The 27,001-nt window shown below is 41.7% G+C and overlaps 1 protein-coding gene across 1 annotated transcript in view; it reads right to left on the reverse strand.

The window, feature by feature from the left end:
- Positions 1 to 27,001, reverse strand: part of ENPP6 (ectonucleotide pyrophosphatase/phosphodiesterase 6) — a 56,967-nt gene that overhangs the window by 16,799 nt on the left and 13,167 nt on the right. The window contains exons 2-3 of the mRNA XM_073341760.1: positions 21,305 to 21,484; positions 8,880 to 8,991 (exon numbers count right to left, since the gene is read on the reverse strand). Of these exons, the coding sequence (XP_073197861.1) occupies positions 8,880 to 8,991; positions 21,305 to 21,484 (292 nt within the window). The remainder of the gene's footprint in view (positions 1 to 8,879; positions 8,992 to 21,304; positions 21,485 to 27,001) is intronic.

Genomic DNA, 27,001 nt, shown 5'->3' on the forward strand with positions numbered 1-27,001 from the left:
GCTGTGTTAGCCCTGGTCAACACTAGGAGTCGAGGTCAAATTTAGCAGCGTTAAATCGATTTAACCCTGCACCCGTCCACACGGCAAAGCCCTTTTTTTTTTTTTTACTTAAAGGGCTCTTGAAATCAATTTCCTTACTCCACCCCTGCCAAGGGGATTAGCGCTGAAATCGGCCTTGCTGGGTTGAATTTGGGGTATTGTGGATGCAATTAGATGGTATTGGCCTCCAGGAGCTATCCCAGAGTGTTCCATTGTGACTGCTCTGGACAGCACTCTCAACTCAGATGCACTGGCCAGGTAGACAGGAAAAGGCCCGCGAACTTTTGAATTTCAATTTCCTGTTTGGCCAGCCTGGCAAGCTGCAGGTGAGTGCAGAGCTCATCAGCCGAGGTGACCATGATGGAGTCCCAGAATCGCAAAAGAGCTCCAGCATGGACCGAACGGGAGGTATGGGATCTGATCGCTGTATGGGGAGAGGAATCCATGCTATCAGAACTCCGTTCCAGTTTTTGAAATGCCAAAACCTTTGTCAAAATCTCCCAGGGCATGAAGGACAGAGGCCATAACAGGGATCCGAAGCAGTGCCGCATGAAACTTAAGCCTACCAGAAAACCAGAGAGGTAAACAGCTGCTCTGGGTCAGAGCCCCAAACTTGCCGCTTCTATGATGAGCTGCATGCCATTTTAGGGGGTTCAGCCACCACTACCCCAGCCGTGTTGTTTGACTCCTTCAATGGAGATGGAGGCAACACAGAAGCAGGTTTTGGGGATGAGGAAGATGATAGCTCACAGCAAGCAAGCAGAGAAACCAGTTTTCCTGACAGCCAGGAACTGTTTCTCACCCTGGACCTGGAGCCAGTACCCCCCGAACCCACCCAAGGCTGCCTTCTGGACCCGCCAGGTGGAGAAGGGACCTCTGGTGAGTGTACCTTTTAAAATACTATACATGGTTTAAAAGCAAGCATGTGAAAGGATTACTTTGCCCTGGCATTTGCGGCTCTCCTGGATGTACTCCCAAAGCCTTTGCAAAAGGTTTCTGGGGAGGGCAGCATTATTCCATCCACCATGGTAGGACACTTTACCACACCAGGCCAGTAGCACGTACTCGGGAATCATTGTACAACAAAGCATTGTAGTGTATGTTTGCTGGCTTTGAAACAACATCCGTTCTTTATCTCTCTGTGTTATCCTCAGGAGAGTGATATCATTCATGGTCACCTGGTTGAAATAGGGTGCTTTTCTTAAGGGGACATTCAGAGGTGCCCATTCCTGCTGGGCTGTTTGCCTGTGGCTGAACAGAAATGTTCCCCGCTGTTAGCCACGGGGAGGGGGGAGGGACTAGCCATGTGGTGCGGGGAGGCAAAATGCAACTTTGGACAGAAAGCACATGTGCTATGTATGTAATGTTAACAGCAAGGTTTACTGTGAAAGAGTGTACCCATTGTTCTATAAAATGTGTCTTTTTAAATACCACTGTCCCTTTTTTTCTCCACCAGCTGCATGTGTTTCAAGGATCACAGGATCTTCTCCTTCCCAGAGGCTAGTGAAGATTAGAAGCGAAAAAAACGCACTCGTGATGAAATGTTCTCTGAGCTCATACTGTCCTCCCACACTGACAGAGCACAGACGAATGCGTGGAGGCAGACAATGTCAGAGTGCAGGAAAGCACAAAATGACCAGGAGGAGAGGTGGAAGGCTGATGAGAGTAAGTGGCGGGCTGAAGAGAGAGCTGAAGCTGAAAGGTGGCAGCAGCATGATGAGAGGAGGCAGGATTCAGTGCTGAGGCTGCTGGAGGATCAAACTAATATGCACCAGCATATGGCTGAGCTGCAGGAAAGGCAGCTGGAGCACAGACCGCTGCTACAGCCCCTGTGTAACCAACCGCCCTCCTCCCCAAGTTCCATAGCCTCCTCACCCAGACACCCAAGAACGCAGTGCGGGGGCCTCCGGCCATCCAGCCACTCCACCCCAGAGGATTGCCCAAGCAACAGAAGGCTGGCATTCAATAAGTTTTAAACTTTTAAACTTTTAAAGTGCTGAGTGGCCTTGTCCATCCCTCCTCCACCACCCTTCCCAGTGCTTCTCTCCTCCACCACCCCTCCCGGGGTACCTTGGCAGTTATCCCCCTATTTGTGTGATGAATTAATAAAGAATGCATGAATGTGAAGCAACAATGACTTTATTGCCTCTGCAAGCGGTGATCAAAGGGAGGATGGGAGGGTGGTTAGCTTACAGGGAAGTAAAGTGAACCAAGGGGCAGGGGGTTTCATCAAGTAGAAACAAACAGAACTTTCACACCGTAGCCTGGCCAGTCATGAAACTGGTTTTCAAAGCTTCTCTGATGCGCACCGCGCCCTCCTGTGCTCTTCTAACCGCCCTGGTGTCTGGCTGCGCGTAACCAGCAGCCAGGCAATTTGCCTCAACCTCCCACCCCACCATAAATGTCTCCCCCTTACTCTCACAGATATTGTGGAGCTCACAGCAAGTAGTAATAACCAGTGGAAATATTGGTTTCACTGAGGTCTAACCGAGTCAGTAAACTGCGCCAGCGTGCTTTTAAATGTCCAAATGCACATTCTACCACCATTCTGCACTTGCTTAGCCTGTAGTTGAACAGCTCTTGACTTCTGTCCAGGCTGCCTGTGTACAGCTTCATGAGCCATGGCATTAAGGGGTAGGCTGGGTCCCCAAGGATAACTATAGGCATTTCAACATCCCCAACGGTTATTTTCTGGTCTGGGAATAAAGTCCCTTCCTGCAGCTTTTGAAACAGTCCAGAGTTCCTGAAGATGCGAGCATCATGTACCTTTCCTGGCCATCCCACATTGATGTTGGTGAAACGTCCCTTGTGATCCACCAGTGCTTGCAGCACTATTGAAAAGTACCCCTTGCGGTTTATGTACTTGCTGGCTTGGTGCTCCGGTGCCAAGATAGGGGTATGGGTTCCATAGAATATCAGGGTTGGAAGGGACCTCAGGAGGTCATCTAGTCCAACCCCCTGCTCAAAGCAGGACCAATCCCCAACTAAATCACCCCAGCCAGGGCTTTGTCAAGCTTGACCTTAAAAACTTCTAAGGAAGGAGATTCCACCACCTCCCTAGGTAACGCATTCCAGTGCTTTACCATCCTCCTAGTGAAAAAGTTTTTCCTAATATCCAACCTAAACATCCCCCATTGCAACTTGAGACCATTACTCCTTGTTCTGTCATCAACTACCACTGAGAACAGTCTAGATCCATCCTCTTTGGAACCCCCTTTCAGGTAGTTGAAAGCAGCTATCAAATCCCCCCCTCATTCTCCTCTTTCGCAGACTAAACAATCCCAGTTCCCTCAGCCTCTCCTCATAAGTCATGTGTTTCAGTCCCCTAATCATTTTTATTGCCCTCTGCTGGACTCTTTCCAATTTTTCCACATCCTTCTTGCAGTGTGGGGCCCAAAACTGGACACACTACTCCAGATGAGGCCTCACTCAATGTTGAATAGAGAGGAACGATCACGTCCCTCGATCTGCTGGCAATGTCCCTAGATATACATCCCAAAATGCCATTGACCTTCTTGGCAACAAGGGCACACTGTTGACTCATATCCAGCTTCTTGTTCACTGTAACCCCTAGGTCCTTTTCTTCAGAACTGCTGCCGAGCCATTCTGTCCCTAGTCTGTAGCGGTGCACGGGATTCTTCCATCCTAAGTGCAGGACTCTGCACTTGTTGAACCTCATCAGATTTCTTTTGGCCTAATCCTCTAATTTGTCTAGGGCCCTCTGTATCCTATCCCTTCCCTCCAGCGTATCTACCTCTCCTCCCAGTTTAGTGTCATCTCCAAACTTGCTGAGAGTGCAATCCACACCATCCTCCAGATCATTTATGAAGATATTGAACAAAACCAGCCCCAGGACTGACCGTTGGGGCACTCCACTTGATACCGGCTGCCAACTAGACATGGAGCCATTGATCACTACCCATTGAGCCCGACAATCTAGCCAACTTTCTATCCACCTTATTGTCCATTCATCCAGCCCATACTACTTTAACTTGCTGGCAAGAATACTGTGGGAGACTGTGTCAAAAGCTTTGCTAAAGTCAAGGAACAACACGTCCACCACTTTCCCCTCATCCACAGAGCCAGTTATCTCATCATAGAAGGCAATTAGATTAGTCAGGCATGACTTGCCCTTGGTGAATCCATGCTGACTGTTCCTGATCACTTTCCTCTCCTCCATCTATCGCCCCACCACAGTTAGGGAATCCCATTGCAGCAAAGCCATCCACTATGACCTGCACATTTCCCAGGGTCACTACCCTTGATATCAGCAGATCTTTGATTGCGTTGGCTACTTGCATCACAGCAGCCCCCACAGTAGATCTGCCAGCACCCAGGAGACATAAGGTGACAGTGAGCTGAGTGGGCTCCATGCTTGCTGTGGTATGGCGTCTGCACAGGTAACTCAGGAAAAAAGGTGCGAAATGATTGTCTGCCGTTGCTTTCAAAGAGGGAGGGAAGGAGGAAGGGCCTGATGACATGTACCCAGAACCACCCCCGACAATGTTTTTTGCCCCATCAGGCATTGGGATCTCTACTCAGAATTCCAGTGGGCAGCAGAGACTGTGGGAACTGTGGGATAGCTATCCACAGTGCAACACTCCGGAAGTCAACGCTTGCCTCGGTACTGTGGAAGCACTCCGCTGAGTTAGTGCACTTAATGCACTTAGAGCATTTTGTGTGGGGACAGACAGAATCGACTATCTAAAAATGATTTCTAAAAAAAGACTTCTATAAATTCAACCTAATTTCATAGTGTAGACATACCCTTAGGCAATCCAGCCTATCTCTGTTACTTATTCAGTACAAAACATTTTCTCATTCTTTGTCTACTCTAATTTAAAATATTTGAAGTGAAGGTGCCTTTATTTCATCCCTCTGGAGACAATCCACAGTTTAACAGATCTCATTGTTAACAATATTTCCCCACTATTCAGTTTAAATTAATTTTTCTTAAATTCATCTGATTACTTCTACTACAGATGTACCTTTTGAACCTCTCTCTGAATAGTTCTCTTCTTTTTTGATGTTTACAGCCTTCAAATACTTTTATCTGAGGTGTGTTTTCTCTCCTCACCTATTCCCAAATCATCATTTAGTTCAATATAAAAGCCGTATAGAATCTAAGTATTACTTATTCTTCATCGTATGAGATGAATGGACTTATTTAGACTGAGGTATGAAATTTCTTAGTAAAGGCTCAATCCTGCAGGATAAATGCTTAACTTCAAGCATGTGATTTTTATGGGACAAATCACATGCCTAAAGTTAAGCACATACATAAGAGGTTTGCAGGATCCGAGCGGGAGTGGCCAGAACCTTACAAGACCTGAGCTCTTGTAAGCTATCATTTTTTCCATAAAGAATGCTGAAAACAGCAGAGTATATGGTATAACCAAGAAATACTTTACATTTTCAAAGTACTGCACAAACATGACCTTATCTTCATGACACCATTTTACAGGAAAATGAGACACAGATTTTGGCCTAACTTTTCAAATGTGTATATGTAAAATTTGGCTTCTAAATATGGACACGGGAGCTTAACGTTGGGCATGTAGTTTTGAAAATGTTGGCTAAAGTGACTTTCTCAAGGGGCTTGATTCAAAGAAATGGGAAATCTTCCTGAAACAATCTTTCCTTTGACATCAACAGGAGTTGGACTGGGCCCAAAGCAAGTCAGTGGACACTCCAGATGTGAAATCTTGTTCCCACTGAAGTCAGTGACAAAACTCCCTTCAATGGATCCAGGATTTCACTACAAGATTAGACTCAGGAGTTCCTGTTTCCAGACCCAAGACTTATCCCTACACCATGCCGGCACTCATAAAAGGCCCTATCCTGCTTTCACTGACATCAGTTCAGGTTTTGCTATTGACTTTAGTGAGAGCAGGTGTGGACCCAATACATTAACTTCTAATGACTGCCTCACAGCTAAAATGCACATTTGGGGGATTTTAATTTCAGGCTTTTCTAACTGCAGCTTCAAATATTAACCAACTGACTGACAACCTGGTGTGTAACACTTGGCATTCTTGTCTTTATGTGGGAGGATGACCTTGCCACGGGCCGTTTTCCCACATGTAGTTCATTTCAGCCATAGGTTAGCTGGTTTAAAATGTATTTAGTGTGTGGAAAGGAGGCATTTTACAATTAGGAATGGATCTATTTATCTGCCTTTTACAGCGCCAAGAACCAGAAGCTCTCCTGGCCATGTGTAATAATAATGGAAATGACTAATGGCAGTGTCTTTTACCCTGAGATTGAGGGCACAAATTTACACATCTAAAATAACTATATTTCAAGCTTTACATCTAGCACAACAGTACAGTAAAACAATCCATTGTTTCTTAAAGTAGTGAAAATGGATGACGGGGATAGAAAAAAGAAATGAGAGAGAAAATGAGGAATAAGGGGAAGATATTTTATAAATCTTAATCCCCTCTTCTCTCCTTGCTTTCCCCTTCCTTCCCTATCCCCCTTTTCTGTAAGTAACTGTCATATTAATACTTAAGACTAATTTTATTTTCTATCACTCCCACTCTCCATCAATCTTCCCTTGCTGTGTGTATGCAGATACGTAGCAGCTACATGGATGCAGGTTTAAAGAAATGGAACTCAGTCCCTCCGGCTGAAGTTAAAAAGGGACTCGGAGAGGAACTTCTTGAAATGGAAATAGGAAATTAGAGGTGGTCCAACTGCATCTGCAGTGTTTTGGCTCCTCACATGGCTGCAGGTGGTGTTTACTGTAGATATTACAGTACCACCAGCTTGCTCTGTTAATTGAAATCACCAGCTCTCTCCCCTGGTGAGCTGTGAAACTGACTCTCTCATATTCTTGCCCTTTTTTTTTTTTTAACTGAAGGCACCAGCTAGCAGCCTTGTGTGTCTGAGGGAATGAGCAATGGAGATCTTTCCAGTGGGCTTCAGCTTTCCAAAAGAACAGCTTGAGGGACTAGATCTTTCACGGCTCAGTCATTACTTCATCAAACTTTAATAATGTTCAAAATCCACCAAGTCCAAGACTAGACTCTCTCCAAACCCTCTTATGCCCCTTGCCTCACAGAAACCAACCAAGAAGCAGCAAACATGCCTGCTCCCAGCCTGATACGCTATCCCTACAATGAGGATTTCAATGACCATTTTCAGTTCTTTCTCATCACTCAATAAGCTGAATGCTGATGATTAAGGAATTCTTAACAAATAAAGTCTAGCAGGTGAATTGCCTCACATCTGTCCGTCCATCCATCTATCCATCCCTCCATCCACCCAAAAATCACACAAACAGGGAAACCATTTAATGTCAGGTTTCCAGTCACCTCATAAACCGCATGAGTAAGAAGAACCCTGCACTGAATTATTGGATTGATTCCTCAGCTGTGTGGCAGCAGTGCTCAGGATACCTGAAAGCCACAAAGATGGTGCTCAGCTGCTTGTCTTATCTGAATGTGAAGGACACCTTTCACACCAGGCAAGACATTTTTCAGATACTTTATTTGCATATGTTCCACTCAAAGCAGGTTAAGTTTAAAATTTTGAATGTGGACTTAAGATTGACTTTCAGTGAAACTTAGGCTCCTATATCACTTAAGAACTTTTGAAAATTTAACCCTGTCCTACAACACTTTACTCAAGCAAATAATGTTTACACATGCAAGTAATCCCATTGATTTCAAAGGGGCCTGTTTAGGTGAGTAAGTACTATTAATGGTTTGCATGACTGGATTTTCAATCCTCACTGAAGACTTGTACATTTGACAAGTTTAAAGGAATTTGGTTTAGATACAACAAAGTTTTATATAGCTTGAAAATTGCAATTGTGTAATGGGAGAAGTTTGTTTTCCTTAACTTTCAAAATGCACTCTGAAGTATGAGACTCCAGATTCTGCCTAAAAGGTAATTTTCATGATATACTTATGCAAGACTAAGGGGTGGTTTGAACCTGAGGTTCCTTTAGTTTTATATACAAGAGCAAGTTTATACACACTCTTAAGATTTGGAAACTTATATTCAAGTTGAACACTGTTCCACACCCATTTTTTTGCAATGATAATCTTTCTAGACTTATACAGCACTTATACAGTCTACAACATTTGAAAGGTAATGATACAACAATTCAAATGATATAATAGATTAAGTATTTAATAGAGTAAGTGTATCCTGGAAATGACTACATTATAGTTAAAACAGAAAGTTACTAATGAAGAGGTTTGGTCCATGGGGCCTCGAGAATGGGGTCATGTTGGTCTTGAATACCCCAGATCTTACCTGGTTTTAAAAGCTAAGCAGGACTCTCCCTGATTAACATTTGATTGAGAAATGGCTGAACCAAAAGCTTGGATCTGAACAAACTTCCACTTGAGGTTGCTCAAATCCAGATCTGAATTGTATAGGTTGGGCCCATCTGTGTATGGAAAGTTTGTATATGGAATCTAGCATTCAGCTTCTAAATAGGTGGCCTGACTTAAATCTCAAAAGAGCTGAACATTCAATAACTCCAGTTGCCTTTCAATGATTAAAGTCTTTTTGTGGCTAAATGAGTTGATTCTATCAGTCTGATATATAAATGGATTGAGCCTCATTTCTCTACTAATAGCCAGGATATGGAAAATAATTAATCATTATGGCACATGCGTGCCATATCATAAGCAAGAAGAAAGTTATTGAAAATACATATTTTTCTGTGTCCATGGTATAACAGCAGAACCAAACTTGGCTTCATCAGGTCCTTCAAGATGGTCACTAATCCTCAAGAAAGTGCCTTAAGACAAAGCTATTGCTGCTCAAATACTAATGTTTGAGAAAATAAATACTGTGATGAAGAATTTTGGGTGACTTACCTCAATGACTCCAGAGCATCACTGACAGCATCAGAGAAATTGGAGTCTGTTGGGACACTGAAATATGGTCGACAAAAACTAGGTCTGACACCAAGGATTTCAACCTCGCAGCCTAAAAAGACAAGACAAATATTGTATGTTTTGTTTTTGATTATAAGTGACAAGCACTGGGGAGCATGGGAAGGTGAACGTTTCTTGTATTTCTGGCCATATCTGCTGGAGATTTTGAAGACTGTCAGAGCCAAAATGACATCTGTCATTCATTTCACATTCTTAATTAATGAAAGATGGCACAGCATTTGTATTTATGGAGAGTATTTGATGGAGGTCCTCTGTAATCCATTAATTTTATCCTTTTCCTCTTCTAAAAGGGCCATGTTGGTATGACCTTCCCTGATTCCTGTGTGGCATGTCTTCGCCATTTAGACCACCAAGTTGGCTCCTTTTGTAATAGTTTTCAAGAATACAATCACTTTCCTTCATTCCCAAGTATCCAGTGTAACAGAGGTCTAGATTATTATTCCTAAAGTAGATTTTCCAATTAAACACAACACCTACCATAAAAATACCCTCCATAAAATATATTTTAACATATGAGACTGGAACTGAACTGTTAGATCTCATTCTTAGAGGTTCTTAGTAAAACCGTTTAAGTCAATTAATTCTCTTAGTAACCTGCAGCCTTTCCTAGCAAAATACAATGTGTTTTGTGGCACAGCAACTTCTGGCAACATATCCTGCAGGAGAACATGGGCTTTTAATGCAGGAGAACAAGTTTTTTTATGTCTGATTACTGCACTAGTGGGTGACATTAATATTTATAACTGTATAGCTCAGCAACACAAAATTCATGCAATTTAGCTTTAAACACCCAGGAACCCTCAAATCACAGTAATATACACTTCCTGGGATATTCCCAGGACACAGAGAGAGAGAGAGAGAGAGAGAGCTTTTACAAAATGGCTTCATGGCATAGAATCATAGGACTGGAAGGAACCTTGAGAGGTCATCTAGTCCAGTCCCCTGCACTCAGGCAGGACTAAGTATTATCTAGCCCATCCCTAACAGGTATTTGTCGAACCTGCTCTTAAAAATCTCCAATGATGGTGATTCCACAACCTCCCTAGGCAATTTATTCCAGTACTTAACCACCCCGACAGTTTTTCCTAATGTCCAATCTAAACCTCCCTTGCTGGAATTTAAACCGATTGCTTCTTGTCCTAGCCTCAGAGGTTAAGAACAATTCTTCTCCCTCCTCCTTATAACAACCGTTTCTGTACTTGAAAACGGTTACCATGTCCCCTCTCAGTCTTCTCTTCTCCAGACTAATATGTAGTAAAATATTTTGAGGTGTTGCTAGGTCAACAAGAGAGATTTTTTTTTCTACCCTAAAGTGGTGTTATCAGCTCTCTGAAACTGTCACAATTTGGGCCACTTTGCTAAACCTTTGGGATTAAAGAACTATGCTTTAAGCAATGCTGGGAGCTAGATTCTGTTGGAGGAGGAAATAAGGTTACACAACACCATAGATGCTGAGTTTTTAATCTGCCGGGGTGGGGCTCCAACCAGGGCCCGCCCCCACTCCATCCCTTCCCCCAAGGCCCCACCCCACCCTGCCTTTTTTCCACTCCTGCTCCGCCCCCTCCCTGCCTCTTCTCTGCCCCGCCCTTTCCACACCCAGTCCTCCCCTGAGCAGACTGCGCCCTCCCTCCTCCCCTCCAGCACCTCTTGATACCGTGAAACAGCTGATCCGTAGCAGGCAGTAGGTACTGGGAGGAAGAGGGAGGCACTGATTGGTGGGGCCTGCTGGTGGCCAGGAGGCACTGGGCAGATGGGGAGGCTCTGGTAGAGTGGCTGCTGGTGGGTGCTCAGCACTCACCATTTTTTCCCCGGGGGTGCTCCAGCCCAAGTGCACCCATGGAGTCAACACCTATGCACAGCGCTGTTTTATGTTGCTGTGATGCTGAGCCAGCGAGGGTTGTGTAACCACCAGGCTATGTGACCTGAAAACAACCCTTAAGGATCCTTAATATTAGAAGAATATTGAAATGGTAAAAAGGCCCATTCCTTATCGATAGATAGTAAAACCATATTAAATAGGTGAGAATCCTTGAAATGTAGGCCTGTACTGTTAGAGAATTAAGAATAGACACTATTTGTATTTGTCTGTGTTTATCTGTATCTTGTAGGTAAACTTGTAGGTGCTAATTATCTTATAAATACTAAACTTCTGTTCCTGTCTATACTATTTCATTACTGTGTTCTATTGATTCAAAAATAGAAATGGGATATTATTATTTAGATGGGACTTGAGGTGTAATAATATTATTGTCTTCATTCTCTTTGAAATTTTTAGTAGACTACATGTGAACTGTTTTGTTAATTGCTTTATGCTAATGAATACAACAATATACATTACTTATTCTTCAGCCAAGGAAGCCCTGCTGTGACCACAGCTTGTTTCAGCTGTAAAGGAAGTCAGGCCTGATCCTGTTTTATCTCAGATCCACTTAACTTTATCAGGGAAAATCTAAGTCGCAAGACTAAGGTCTCCAGATCTACTCTGAATTATCCCTGCAGATTGGTGAAATCTAATTATAGAATAAACCACCAGTTTTGGGGATCATCTGCCCTATTCTTTTCAGTTTGCCCTGGTTAAGCAATCTGAGTGTGACCTCTCCAGCGACCACAGTCACAATTGCTTAATAGGACTCTCAAAAAAGCCATTTGTCAGTTTTCTGCATCTCAACCTTGCTGAGCTCATATTGCCAACTCACAATGCAAGGAAAAATAAAAAATACCCAAATAAAGCAGGCTATACTGACACATTGATGCTTCTCCATAGCTGCAGATATGAATCCTTTGGCACTGCGGCCCGCATACAAGTACATACAAGGTTGTTACAAGGAAGAGGGAGAAAAATTGTTCTCCTTTATCTCTGAGGATAGGACAAGAAGCAATGGCCTTAAATTGCAGCAAGGGAGGTTTAGGTTGGACATTAGGAAAAACCTTCTAACTGTCAGGGTGGTTAAGCACTGGAATAACTTGCTTAGGGAGGTTGTGGAATCTCCACCACTGGAGATTTTTAAGAACAGGTTAGACAAACACCTGTCAGGGATGGTCTAGATAATACTTAGTCCTGCCACGAGTGCAGGGGACTGGACTAGATGACCTCTTGAGGGCCCTTTCAGACCTATAATTCTATGATATCACTTCAAGATCAGTATACTGAATTTAATACTTTATTGACATATTGTGATCTATCTACTCAGACCAAGATTTCCAAAAGTGGTTGCCTAAAGTTAGTCTCCTAAATTCTTATTTAAGTGCATATGTAAAGAAGCTGAAAAGTGCTCAGCCCCTAGCAGCTCCCACTGAACTCAAATGATATTGGTTAGTGCTCACGTTTTGAAAATCAGGCAACTCATTTACATGCTTCAGTATGGATTTAAAAGCCTAGTTTTAAACAACCACTCTTGAAAAAATTGGCCTTAATCTAAGGCATTTCTGATGCACTCCTCACTGTAGTGTATTTATCACATGGAATTATGAACATTTCACTGACCCATATGAGTTGAATGCATGGCCATCAACCAAGTAAATGTGCTGTGTGGCCACCATATGCCTCATTGTACACTTATTTAGAATTGATGAGTGGCAAAATCCATACAACTGGCTGTAGATTCAACCTTTGTTTTAAATAGCCTTCCATAGCAGTAGCACAGAGATGTGCTGCAGGAAGTCTGGGTAGTCAATAAAGCTGGACAAAATTTTTTGACTGAAACATTTTTTCAGCAAAAAAATGCAGATCAGTGACCCCAAAATCTTTTTCAAGTTCATGTTAGTTTTGCCAAATTAATCCTCGTGAACCTCCCCCACTCCCTCCCCCGCCCCCAAAAAACACAAACATTTTAGTTAGACATTATGTAAATGAAACACTTTGATTTTTTTTCTGTTTAAAACTACTTTTTTGGTTCACAATTTCCTAGAATTTAATGTAAATCATTCAAGATGGCTACAAAGGCTCAAAATCTAAGTAGAACTTTGTTCTTTCCCCAGTTCTTTGAAATTGCCAAGCAAGCAAAAAAATCAGTATTTGCCCGGCCGTCATAGTAAGTCCCTGCTGCTGTTTGGCCCTGTGTTACTTAGGTGGTTTTAAGGCTGCTGACCTATAGTAAATAGAGTAATTAAAAGTTTGGCTTAGCAGTCTACACACTTCCAAGACGAGGGCTGAATCCCTTTACTCTTTATTAGCAAGAGCTTTTTTCTCCATTTTTGTCTATTCTGCCTGTAACTGGATTTAATGTATACATAAATATTGGGCCCATAATACAGCCACTAAGCATATTCACATAGCAATTAAAATACTGAATGCTACATGTAACTGAGATTAACAGTGAACAGCCCCCATTATTATCCATGCCAAAACATTAATAGAAGACACCCAATTCCTATCTAACCCAACCTCAAGCAAATGCTTGAGCAAACAAGGGAGTCTCACCTCATGCACTGAAGGCTGACAAACTTGAACTCTGGCTCACCAAGGGACAGAATGAATTCTAGAGCTCTCAGTGCTTCACTGAAAGCTTCTTGCCTCCAGTAGATACTGGCGGAAGAGCACTGGGCTGCAGCTGATCTCAAACATCATGATGGAGCATAGCATCTCTCTATGTTTGGGCATGTGTTATTAGTGTTATACAGAGACAGGCTTGAACTGGAACTTTTGATCCAACTTCTCCTCTGCACCTTGCATTTAGGAGAAGTCTGGATCCAAAGCCAGACCAGAATTTTGTGGTTTGGCCCTATCTCTGTAATGAGCCTGATCTAGAACTACAGATCCAAACAGGCTCAAATTTGGATCAGATATACTTCTGAGTGTTTTAAGTAGGATGACTAATTATGCATAAAAATATAATCAATTTGATTAATTTAGCCTCTTTTTCTGTTCACATATTGTCTTCAGTCAGGTTGCAGTTTTCTCAAATGTAGTTTTTCAGAGTTATTTTCTAAACTTTTGTTTATAGTATTAACCTCCTTGGGCTGAGGGTAACTTAGTTGCTCAGATATCTCGCTCTCTTAGCTGTTTCTAGACTGCCAAGTGATCAGCATGATATGGAAGTTACAGACAGAAATAATTTCTGGTACTACTTCTTGGTCTGTATGTGGGCAGTTCATTGAGAGTATTAAATATTTGAAATTCAGGCTTCTTCGATGAGACACCAAAGTCACATGATATGTATTTATTCCCTCTTTCTTGAACATAATTTAAAATCAGGCTGCTTCTTACAAAATCATAATTTTCTTGCTATGAACATTCAGTAATAATTACTTAAAATTCACTGTGTCAGCGATCATAACTCCTGGTAAATTTGTTCACTATATCATCAATGAAAAGCAAACAGAAGACGTGTGCAAAACTAGGTAAAGTGAATGTGTTTTAAAATTCAACTGATTGTGAAAAAATGTTTTTGCATTGTATGCACAGCTCTAATATCAGATATTTTTGTTGCACCATTTTGCACAGCACTGACCTATTGTTTTAAAATACTAAACTTCTGGGATTGGGGCAGGAATGAGGACCCCTTTCACAATGATATAGATTCCGTTCTGCATCTTTCTTTATTTGACACAGAGACTTGAACCTCTGTCATTTCTAACTTGAATTTCTAAATATTTATTTAACAGTTGGGCTTTAAGTGTCATAACACAAAGTTCTGAAAACATTCCAGGCCTGCACAAAGGTCTGGAAAATATCTTATTTAAATGAAAAATGGTGTTTTTTGTTTTGTTTGTTCTCTTTTTCACATTTAAAATAGAGGCCTCTATACTTAAAGCAAACCTGGCTATATAGTTGAAAAATTGGGCAGCTACAGGGTTATTGGTTAAAGTCCACCTTATAACTCACTGAGAAAAGAAGAAAGAGAACTTTAATCCTTTTACTGCCGTGCTTCTGTTACAGCTAAAATGCAATAGCAATCCTCCGAACCCCATGGTCCACTGGAACATCAGTGCTTCAAAGTGAATTAGTGAGTACATAGGGCCATACATTTCACTTCAGATACAGTACAATTTGCTGTACATTACTTAGCAGCAAATCGTTTAAAGGATAACTGATATTTCACCCATGGATAAAGACTGTGAGAACAGAAACTGCTTCATAAATTATGTTTGCTCATCCCTGAAACAGGCCTCTTTGTGCAGTGATTAGGAAGGAGCAAATGTTCCATAAAACCAAATGCTTAGAACACTGATGTTTTAACACAGACAGCAATTAGGAACTATTGGTGGGGATACTTTTGCTTTTATGTTTCCACTCAGATAAACTCCGCCTGCATTTTAGCTTAGTTATGTTTTGCATCTCACAGATAAAGTGATAGATAATTATTCACAACAGAGGCCTTTCCTGCTTTCTATGTTCTTAATTGCTAACTTTTTAGATTAGCTTCTCTTGAACACCGAACTTCATACATAACTTCAGCATCCTCCCTTTCATATTTCCATATGTTTTAGACCCCAAATTCATGTCTCAGAACCGTCTGATTCTTATGAGGAAAGTGTAGTCCCACTTGTTAGCTAGATGGCACTTGTTTTGTGTATGAATGTCTGTTTGGATTAATCTTTATTATTGATCAGAAGGCAAATTGTACCTCCCAGCACCAAGCACAATGAATCTGGCCTACCTCTCTGTGACTGTTAGAGCATCCCAAATTCTTCCTGATGAGAACCTGCAACAAATTTCCAAGTTGCCCCATATTATACGCAAACAAAAATCAAATGTTGGGAGGTCACACAATCCTGAGTGTAAAAACTGTATGGAACGTGCACCCTTAGTAGTTTTATACCATCACTTCTGGTTTGCCGCCTTTCTGTATCTGTCTGTCCCGACCCTTCTTTCTTCTTTCTGGATAATTCACCTTACGGAAAAATCTTGTAGAAATTAATAGAGAATTATACCTTTTTAATAGGGCTGTCTATTAATCTCAGTTAACTCATACAATTAACTCAACAAAGTTAATTGCAATTAAAAAAACTAATCATGCTGTTAAACAATAAAATACTAATTGAAATTTATTAAATAGTTTTGAATGTTTTTCTACATTTTCAAATATATTGATTTCATTTACAACACAGAACACAGTGTCCAGTGCTCACTTTATATTATTTTTTTATTACAAATATTTGCACTGTAAAAATGATAGACAAAAGAAATAGTATTTTTCAATTCCCCTCATACAAGTACAGTAGTGCAATCTCTTTATTGTGATAGCGTAATTTACAAATGTAGATTTTTTTCTGTTATTTAACTGCACTCAAAAGCAAAACAATGTCAAACTTTAGAGCCTACAAGTCCACTCAGTCCCACTTCTTGTTCAGCCAATCGCTAAGACAAACAAGTTTGTTTACATTTGTTGGGGACACTGGGCACTACGCTAGGTAACTCGGGAGGGTGGAAGACCACGAGTGTCGAGGAAGCCCTCCTGCTCTAGGCCCGGATAAACCAAGGCCCCTTTGCTCCTTGAACCCTCTGTGATCCTGCATAACTCTGAGGAAGCTAGCACACAAACAGACAGGTTTGCACGCGGCTCGCCAGCTAAGGCCAGCTTCGGCCTCCTGGAAAACCGATAGATAAGGCAGAAATGTTTAGCAAAAACCAGTAACAAATAGGACCATATAAGGCAAGGCTCGGGCAATGCTACTGAGGAAGAACACAACTGGCTGCTTTAGCTGATTGGCTACGGTATTGTACGGGGCAACAGGTAATTGGTTGCATAAGCTTGTGTAATGAAGTAGGCAAAGGTATAAAATGTATACTGGAATCTGCTGCACTGCTGCAGGATTTGAGACAGCTCAGTCTCCCTGTGCCGTATTTGGAGCTCCAAATAAATCTCTCTGCTTCTCCACCCCGTTGTGGTCATTGGCGCGACGCACACCGGGCAACGAACCCAGCTGTTGCTTGCCTCGGGCAGTCTGTGCCAGCAACACATTTACGGGAGATACTGCTGCCTCCTTCTTATTTACAATGTCACCTGAAAGTGAGAACAGGCGTTCGCATGGCACTTTTGTAGCCAGCATTGTAAGGTATTTACCTGCCAGATATGCTAAATATTTGTATGCCCCTTCCATGCTTCAGCCACCGTTCAAGAGAACATGCTTCCATGCTGATGATGCTTGTTTAAAAAAAAATGTGTTAATTAAATTTGTGACTGAACTCCTGGAGGGAGAACTGTATGTCTCCTGTTCTGTTTTACCCTCCTTCTGCCATATATTTCATGTTATAGCAATCTTGGATGATGACCCAGCACATGTTCGTTTTAAGAACACTTTCACAGCAGATTTGACAAAATGAAAAGAAGGTACCAACGTGAGGTTTCTAAAAATAGCTATAGCACTCGACCCAAGGTTTAAGAATCTGAAGTGCCTTCCAAAATCTGAGAGGGACAAGGTTTGGAGCATGCTTTCAGAAGTCTTAAAAGAACAACACTCAGATGCGGAAACTATAGAACCTGAACCAACAAGAAAGAAAATCAACTTTCTGCTGGTGGCATCTGACTTAGATGATCAAGGGTGCAAGTAGGGTGGTACCCTCCAATACGCAGTACCGGCAAGAGATTTTTAGTGGGTATGGGGTACCAGAAAGACTTGGGGCTAGCCACCCCCTCTGGAAGGGGGGAGGGGTCTGCACTCTGCTCCTTAAAGGAGCAGAACATGGCTAGGGAGAACATTCATTCTTTATATGGCTTTATCCGCACAATACATATGCTAATAAGCTTAAACAAAGGCTTTGTTTAAGTTTGTTAGCATATGTATTGTGCTGTTACATTGGTCAGGAGTCCTCAAGTGGTGGGGACAAAAGGTTTTTAAACAGTGTTTTTGATTCTGTTTCTCCCCATTGGTCTGAATTATCCATGACATCCATACTGCATCACATCAAGTCCAAATCATTATTGGAATGTCTCTGCTTGCACTGACCAGACGATGTTTGGATTCTGTCAGCCCAGTTCTGATGGGAATCAGCTGTTGTCCCCAGTCTACACAGAATTCTTCTTTGCAGTCAAACTAGTCTAACATGCATTTTGTTAACTGGAAGTGGAGCAGCAAAAAAAGAAAACAAATGCCTCATTTTCCAGCTTTGTGTGTGAGAGAACTATAAGTGAAGATTATAATACCGGACACTGACAACCTTAAACCAGCCAGCTGCCTCAGGAATCTGCCAAGAACTTTGCTGAAAATATGTTCCTCATCTTAGCAGTGGAGCTAAGGCTTATCACACATCTGCCCACTTTTATTCAAATAAAGCTCCTTCTGATCTGACAGCTCAGGCATTGTCAGTTTCATCCAGAACAATTTACAAACTTGGAACCTAATCTTGTAAACCCTTAATCATTTGATCAATCCCATTGAAGACAATGGGACTGTCTGCATGACTATGGACCACTTTTGTGGGCTGGTAAAAGTTTCAAGAGTCTGTTCCTATAAAGGAAGTTGAATCCGCCATTGAAATACAATGGGTGCAATATTATAAAGTAGTTTAGGATACAGTTCTATTTAAATTTTGTCTTTTAATAATTCATAAGTATGCTGAAATGGCTCCTCATCCAACTCCCATATTCCATATAAACAGACTGAATACTACATATTTTGGGGGAAAGTGAATAGACAAGCATGTTGATGTTTATATATACAAAGGGGGGTATCAGAGGGGATGGGGAGAGTGTGGGGGCCCTGGGCTGGGGGTGGGGAGGGGAGGAGTCACATGGAGGGTCACATGGGGAGGTCATGTGCCCCGCCGTATGTCCCTCCCATGCGTGCAGTAGTGGCAAGAAATGATTTTTACTTGCACCACTGCAGATGATGAAAATGAACATGTGTTGGTCCACAGTGCTTTGGATCATTATTGAGCAGAAACTGTGCTAGGCATCATGTCCTCTGGAATGGTAGTTGAAGCATGAAGGGACATATGAATCTTTAGTGCAACTGGCACCTAAATATCTTGCGACGCCGGCTACAACAATGCCATGTGAACGCCTGTTCTCACTTTCAGGTGACCTTGTAAACAAGAAGCAGGCAGCATTATCTCCTGTCAATGTAACCAAACTTGTCTGTCTGAGCGATTGGCTGAAGTAGGACTGAGTGGACTTGTAGGCTCTAAAGTTTGACATTGTTTTATTTTTGAGTGCAGTTATTTTTTGTACATAATTCTACATTTGTAGTTTATCTTTCATGATAAAGAAGCACTACAGTACCTGTATTAGGTGAATTGAAAAATACTATTTCTTTTGTTTTTTACAGTGCAAATATTTGTAAAGAAAAATAATAATATAAAGTGAGCACTGTACACTTTGTATTCTATGTTGTAGTTGAAATCAATATATTAGAAAATGTAGAAAACATCCAAAAATCTTTAAAGAAATGGTATTGTTTAACAATGCAATTAATCATGATTAATTTTTTAATCGCACGATTAATCGTGATTAATTTTTAATTGCTTGGCAGCCCTAATTTTTAATGTTAACAGCTCCAGAGAATTTAAAAGCGCATTCTGTACCCTGCTAAGGAATTCTATAAAATGGTTCAAAAAATCTCATTCTTTATTATATTCTATTGTATTTGGAGTGAATTCTATAGAACCCTATTACTTTTCTATAGAATCCTATTAGCTGAAGGGTCACCTTGTCCCCTCCATTAAAGCAGATGTTTCCATTGGGACTATTCACATGCTTACAATTAAGCATCTGCTTAAGTGCTTTGCCATAATAACTCCAGCTAGGATGCCTGCTGTAAGGGCTATAGATAATGGAAATCTGGCAATCCTAATCTGAGAGTGAAATCCTGGCACTACTGAAGTCAATGACAAAACTCCCCATGATTTCAATAGGGACAGGATTTCACTCACAGTACCTAGCAGCAGGTGCCACAGGTAATACACATCAGTAGATGCACTAACAACTCTCCAGCAGGCAGCACGATCAATGGAAGAAAGTAGGTATATGCCAAAATCCATTAGTTTTCTGCTGGGCACACTATATATGTCCCCCATACTCATCTCTTCCTCAGAGAACTTTACTCAAAAACAACCACGCGCTCCCCATAGAGTGAAAGAGATGGTAGAGGTCTCCCTTAGGGAAAAGTCCTGTGGCATGCAATAGCAAACGATAGGATTTCTATAGGGCTTTTTAACCTTCCTATAGAATTTAAGAGAATTCTATCCATGCTATAAAATTCTATAGGAGGTTTCAAAAAATAAAAGCCTTTAAAAATTATTAAATTCTATAGGTTTTAGAGCAATTTCTATCGATGACTATTACATTTCTACAGAAGCTTATTGGTTTCATATCTGTTGAATTCCACAGTGCATTTCCATAAAAATAGGCTTTGGTTTTGGGTGCTCAGAAAGTAGGCACGCTGCTGGTAGCAAGTATTTGTGTAATTGGGCCCATGGAGCAGTGTTTCAATACAAAGTCTCCTGCTTTATTCAGTAACATAGCAATGATTTGGCTAATTTCTCTGACTGTAAGCTTGTGGAACATAAACCATCTTGTGTTGCCATTTCTGTCTGTTCCTGTGAGCTGTTGTCCTTTCTCTTGAATGTTGTTATGCAGCATTGTGCTAGGAGGACGTGACTGGGCACATGTGTGGTGTAAGGGGATGAGATGAAGTGGCAGGGAGCCTGAACAATTGGGTCAGCTTCTTCTGCTGTGCCCACTGATCCTGGAGATTTCCAACTCTGTGATTCTGATATGTGACCCTCTAGTCAATTATATGTATATAAAAGTATGTTAATGCAATGCTTGGACTACAGTGTTAAAATGACAAAAAGTCAAGAAGTGAAAAGCTAAGAGCCTTGCATATGTGTATTTGTAACTTGTCCATGGTGCATATATGTAACATTTCCATCTGATAGAGATGATGTTTGCAGTGGTGTTGTAGCTGTGTAGGTCCCAGGATATGAGACACACAATGTGGGGGAGGTAATATCTTTTATTAGACCAACTTCCGTTGGGGGAAGAGACAAGCTTTTGAGCTTCACAGCGCTCTTCTTCAGGTCTGGAAAAGATAACCTGAGTGTCAATGCTGGGAGACCACGAAAAGTGCTTGTTCTTACTCTATACACCACATGTGTTTCTTAGCCAGACTGAGCATTTCCTATTAAAAGTAAAGGTTCAGTTATTGCCTGTCATTTTTGTAAGCTAAAGCTTTAATAAATAGTTATTTTAATATAATCTATAGCATGTGCATATTTCAATCAAAATTCTTAAAAAATTAAATAGAATTGCCATGTGTGAGTGTTAAAAAACATACTTGCAATTGTTGTTTCTATTTCATACCTGCAAGGTATTCGAGAATCATCCTACATAGCTGTCCATAATTTTTAAACATGCAACATTAGATGGTGGTTTTGAGGAACTGCATTTAAAGATACTAACCTGGCCAGTAATACATATTAACTTTCTTCTTTGCTTTCGTCATGGTGACCCACAAAGGCTCCGATCCGTTCCACCAAAGAGGTAACAGGCTCTCTCTATTCACACCAATGTCAAAAGATGTATTTGTACTTGGGTCCCACATGTAGTTTCCAGTCATCTGATGGACTTCACAGTGGCGACCTAAAAAGGAAAAGCGTGTGTTTAGCTTCCACTCTTATCACTTATCTGTCACTTTCTATTTCCAAAGTACTGGAAAAACAATAGCTAATGAATCCTCACAATGCCCTGGTGAATTAGGCAAGATAATAATTATTCTTCCCATTTTACAGATGGGTAAATCGAGGCAGAGAGGTTAAAACTCTTGAAAATGATGGCTTCTAATGCTAGGTGCCTCAGTTTTTGGGTCCCTAACATTTATACACATAGGGCCTGGGCTTTCAGAGATACTGTGAACCAGCAGCTCCCTTTGACCTTATTTGGAGCTATGGATATTCAACCTTTCTGAAAATCTAATCCTAGTGATCAGGGACACTGAGGCTTCTTTACATTGAGGGCCTTTTACATTTACCCATTTTAAGGCTCCCTTACACTGCCAGAACGGTGTAAAGGGGCCTAAGTATAAATGAGAATGAGGTTCTACAGTTGGGCACATAAAGTCGAGGCATCCACAATTAGAAGCCAGTTTAAAAATATCTGGCCCCATGACTTACCTAAGGCAACGTGGTCAGTCAGCAGCGGAGCCAGGATTAAAACTCAAGAGCTTTCTTCCAGTTGGGATTGATTCCAATCCCAAACTCAGTCCTCTAAACCATGGTACCCCGCTCCTGGATCATCTCTGTCCTCATGTCTATAATGTACCCCCTGCACTACTTAGCCCAGACAAACCACTCACTATGGCTTTAGCAAACATGGATGCCAGATTTTGACTAGTTTGAGTCCTTCTGAAGTTGAGACCTCTGCCAAGTCTGAGACCTTTTTAAAGACACACGCAGTCCAAATCCCCCAGAATGCAAGGTGAAGGCAGTGAAGCGGTTTGAGAACCGCAGATCATTAAAGTATTATTTAAAAAATAAAAATAAACAAAGGGCAGTTTGTGGAAAATTATATTTTCCCTGTGTTTGCTCTTGTGTGCAGCATCAGTGACATTCTCTCCAGTACGATATTTAAAGCATCATGGTTTGTTCAACTGTTTAGAATAAGGTCTACAGCTGGAAAAACAAAAAAGACAACCTCAGGCCTGGTCTACGCTGCGGGGTGAGATTCGATCTAAGATACTCAACTTCAGCTATGAGAATAGCATAGCTGAAGTCAACGTATCTTAGATCGACTTAGAATCACTTACTTCGCGTCCTCGCAGCACGGGATCGATGGCCACTGCTCCCCCGTCGACTCTGATTCCGCCTCTCACCCTGGTGGAGTTCCAGAGTCGACAGCAGAGCGATCGGGGATCAATTTATTGCGTCTACACTAGACATGATAAATCGATCTCCGATAGATTGATCACTACCCGCCAATCCAGCGGGTAGTGTAAATGTGGCCTCAGTGACAGTAAGAAGAAAGGCTTCAAGTTTGGTATTTATTCTCCAATACAGGGCTGCATTCTGCCACCCTTACTCAGCCTGAGTAGTGCCTTGCTATATAAACAGCTCTGATAAGCTCACTGGGACTACTCTGGTAGCAAGGTACTACTCAGCGTGCACAAAGATAGCAGAATCAGAACCATTATTATATATTCCATAAGAGTAAACAGTGCTTTACCAACATAGGGGAAGAATGGGTCCCTGCCTTGGCTCAAAAGCCCTTGCAATCTAATTGAGAGAGAGAGAGAGAGAGAAATAATATGATACAGACCATAGGTGGTGGAACTAGGAGTGCTGGGGGAGCTGCTGCACCCTCTGGCTTGAAGTGGTTTCCATCATATTCAGGGTTTACAGTTTGGTTCAATGGCTTTTAGCACCCCCACTATACAAATTGCTCCAGCACCCTAATATAGGCATACGAATAGGCATGGTGAGCCCTGAAAAGGGGAAAGAGTGGGAGCCACATTTTTACAGGGGTCTCAGTCCAGCTTTCTGTCTTCCTAGCCACAATCTTAGAGGTCATTTTGAAAAATTTGGCACCTGAAGACTAACTGGAAGAAGTGAGTTTTAAGAGAGAATTTGAGGGAGGTTGCTTGGTGTGTGATTGGCCAGAAGCTGTTTTGATGTTAAGAATAGTTTTTTGGTTCCTGGGAGATTTTTCAATGTCCGTGTTTATCTACAGATAATGGTTGAGTTTGCACTTCTCTTGTGTCTTGCAAAGTTACCCTTTGCAGCAATACTGAATGAGACTCTTAACACCTATTGACAGTAATATGTAATTTTTCCATTATTAATTATATTGACACCTCAGTTGATGCCAGCACTGATATTAAAAATCATGTTTACTGCATATATAATTCTCTGCTTAGACCTAAATTGTAGCCACACCAAGGTCAAAGGAGCATATGAAATACTGGTGTTAAATCTGTACAGAGCGATACAGTTACATAGGGCCCTTATGAATGTAGCTTACACTTCAGTGGAATGATGTCATGGAGCCTGCACTTCTGTTTGTCCTACACATCTCTCCTGTATTTGCTGGGTGTTTGTAATATTTGCACACGGAGGAGACTCACAGATATTAAAGTCAGAAGGGACCATTATGATCATCTAGTCTGACCTCCTGCACAATGCAGGCCACAGAATCTCACCCACCCACTCCTGCAATAAACCTCTCACCTACGTCTGAGCTATTGAAGTCCTCAAATCATGGTTTAAAGACTTCAAGGAGCAGAGAATCCTCCAGCAAGTGACCCGTGCCCCATGCTACAGAGGAAGGTGAAAACCCCCCAGCGCCTCTTCCAATCTGCCCTGGAGGAAAATTCCTTCCCGACAATGGGGCCCACGTCCTTATTACACATGCATATCCACCGGAAGCTTTGTGCACCTTTAAGACAAACTGCCTTGTACGAAGACTGCCAGTTACAGCCTCAGTTCCATGGAAGTCAGGAGATGAAGTTGGCTTTCAGTTGATTTCTAACATATAAGATGCAGTGAGATGTTCAGAACCCTTTAACACAGAAAATACATTCCTTGCACATGATTAACAAGACACATGTTTCGACAAAATCCCTCCCAATGGGGAAGTGTTGCTTGATGGATGGTGCAAAAGCAAAGCAAAAATAATGGGATCTAACAGTCACAGAGATGTTCAAATCAGCATCCCCTCACCTGAAGTCTTTATGACACAGTTTGACGAGCGTCCACTGGAGAGCAGTTTACAGTGTTTTGCCAGACAAGCTCAGTATCGGTTTTGACAGAAGTTTGTTGTAAATTTAACATACAACAAAAGAAACTAGTTTCATCTATTTCTTGATGGGGTCTGTAATTTCCATGCATTACCAGAAGATAGCATCGTGTACTTTAAGAGTTAATCATGAGCTTGGCTTTTTTAAAAGGCAATGTTCAAGATTAAGTTGCTCTGAAAGTTCATGATTTACGCAGCTTAAAAAAACAACTGATGTACGTGTGAGACACTTTCATCATTAGCCTGTGAGTCAGAGAGATGGCGAGGACCAAGATAACAGGTTTTGATTATTGTGAGAACAAGTGTAGCAGTTTCAACTAAAATAACCTCAACATTATTTTTAAAATGAGATCTTTTGAGTGGAGGACTTCATTTTATTTGAGTATATATGGTCTTGAGAAGGGTTTTTTAATCACTTTCTCGGCTATACATTGATTGAATTAATGACACAAGCTATTTCTCCCCCAACCTGAACCCTGCACTTCTCCCCCACCCCTACCCCGCCCCAAGTGGAAAAGTAGCATGTGGTTTATTTTTAATTTTAAGAATTTTTTAATTTCAAAAAATTCCTCTTTTGAAGAAATACCTGCTGGAACTCCCAAACGGTTGCACACCCAGCGTGATACAGAATAGTTGCACTGCAGTGTCTTGTCTCTGGAAGAGTTATTCTGGGACTAGCAACACAGGCACAGCCATGGAATGGGCCTAGTCCGGTGAGCTGCTGCATGAAGTGGCAATATTTCAATAGCATTTCAAAGTGTCATAGCTGTGACATGAGGCACCCCTGGATGAATGCTTTGTTCCACATACATCCAGTAGTGTGCAACTGGTTAAATGATTTATGGCATCCTTCCATTCTATCCCCTTTTAATGCACCTTTTGCCCGACCTCTGACCTCTCCTGCTGTGCATAGAGCCAAAGTACTGTTGCCTTTCTTATGGCCTGAGTGGTCAGCCCATCTTTAGAGCTCGATGGGTTGTTTCCGTTAGGAACTGAAATTGATTATAGTCATTTCTTGGGTGTAATCCTGTTTATAAAGAATTTACACAAAGTCCTGTTTCTTAAATGTGGTAGGAACAGACAGGAGCTATTTTCTTTGCTCCTAATTCAAATTCAGCCCAAAAGAAGCTCTCTCTCTTGGCTTCCTCTCAGGGATCATCAGTGCTTCTATGGTGGTCTTCTGGCTGCTTTTCTGTTTTGAGCTTTCTCCTTCTGACACACACACAGACATGCAGCTGCAATCCAATCTGTTCCCAGTCTCTGCATTTGCCTTCAGTTCTAGCCACTGGCCTTAAGGCTCAGCTTCTACTTCAACCATACCATGCTGATCTGTGACTTGGGCAGTGGATTCTATTGTTTCAGCGATCACTAAACCAGGTGGCATTTAATTGCTCCATTTAGGCTGAATGAAAGGCAGCTAACATGCCCATCAGCTTCACTGAGGTCTGTGATTGCCCATAGGTCAAAGACACACTTACTGCTATCTACAAACACCCTTCATTATAACAGTAGAAACGTCCTTTGTATGGGGAAACTATGCATAGGGTTGGGGGAAGAAATCCATCCCCTTCCCTGGTCTGTCTTCAACTCCCTTGTGGGACAGTGCAGAGTCTGCATGAAGTCCATCCCTGGTGCATACCAACCTCACTCTTTGTAGTAGAATAGTGTGGCAATTCTGACTCCTGAAGTTGTGCCGCTGGGTGCTCATCCCTCTAAGTAAATTTTGTGCTTGTGAATGGTGCCAGCCTGAAAGCTCTAGAGCGTTAACACTTCTGTTTATCCACAGAACAGTCATAATACCGACAGCAGCAGCACAAGCTTCCTGATATCATTCCACCTCTGTACTACCCTGCATAGGAGCAACCACTTCCGGGACTAAGAAGAGTAGTTCAGTCTCCAGGTCCATTCAGGCCTGGCCTGCAGTGGAAGCTTGTAGCCAGATTGTCTATTTGTGCCATTTGCAATCACTTTTTGTGTAATATAATCTCTTCACTGGGAACAGGACTGAGGCTACCAAAGAGACTTCATATAACAATGACCTTCAGCCTCCATGTATTTGGGTTGGATTTGAACCCATGACTTAGGGGTTTAAGGTTCAATATACTATTGCTGTCAGTTTATCCACCTGTCTAGTAGGTAGAATAATACTGTCCTAACGGTTGCTGTGAGGTTTAATTAATTGTTTGTTAAAGAGAGAACAGAGAATTATTCAGATCAGTGTGAAGCTCATATTGCTGTAGATTCAATTTATTTTCTTTTAATTGCAAGCTCAACAAGGCCATGGGACATCAGTTTTCATTCTCAAGGCTCCCATCACATTTTGCAAAGGAACTTTGTATTCTGAAAAATCTGCAGAATGAGCTGGACTCT

This window comes from Lepidochelys kempii, chromosome 4, assembly GCF_965140285.1.
Source record: "Lepidochelys kempii isolate rLepKem1 chromosome 4, rLepKem1.hap1, whole genome shotgun sequence".
Lineage (NCBI taxonomy): Eukaryota > Metazoa > Chordata > Testudines > Cheloniidae > Lepidochelys > Lepidochelys kempii.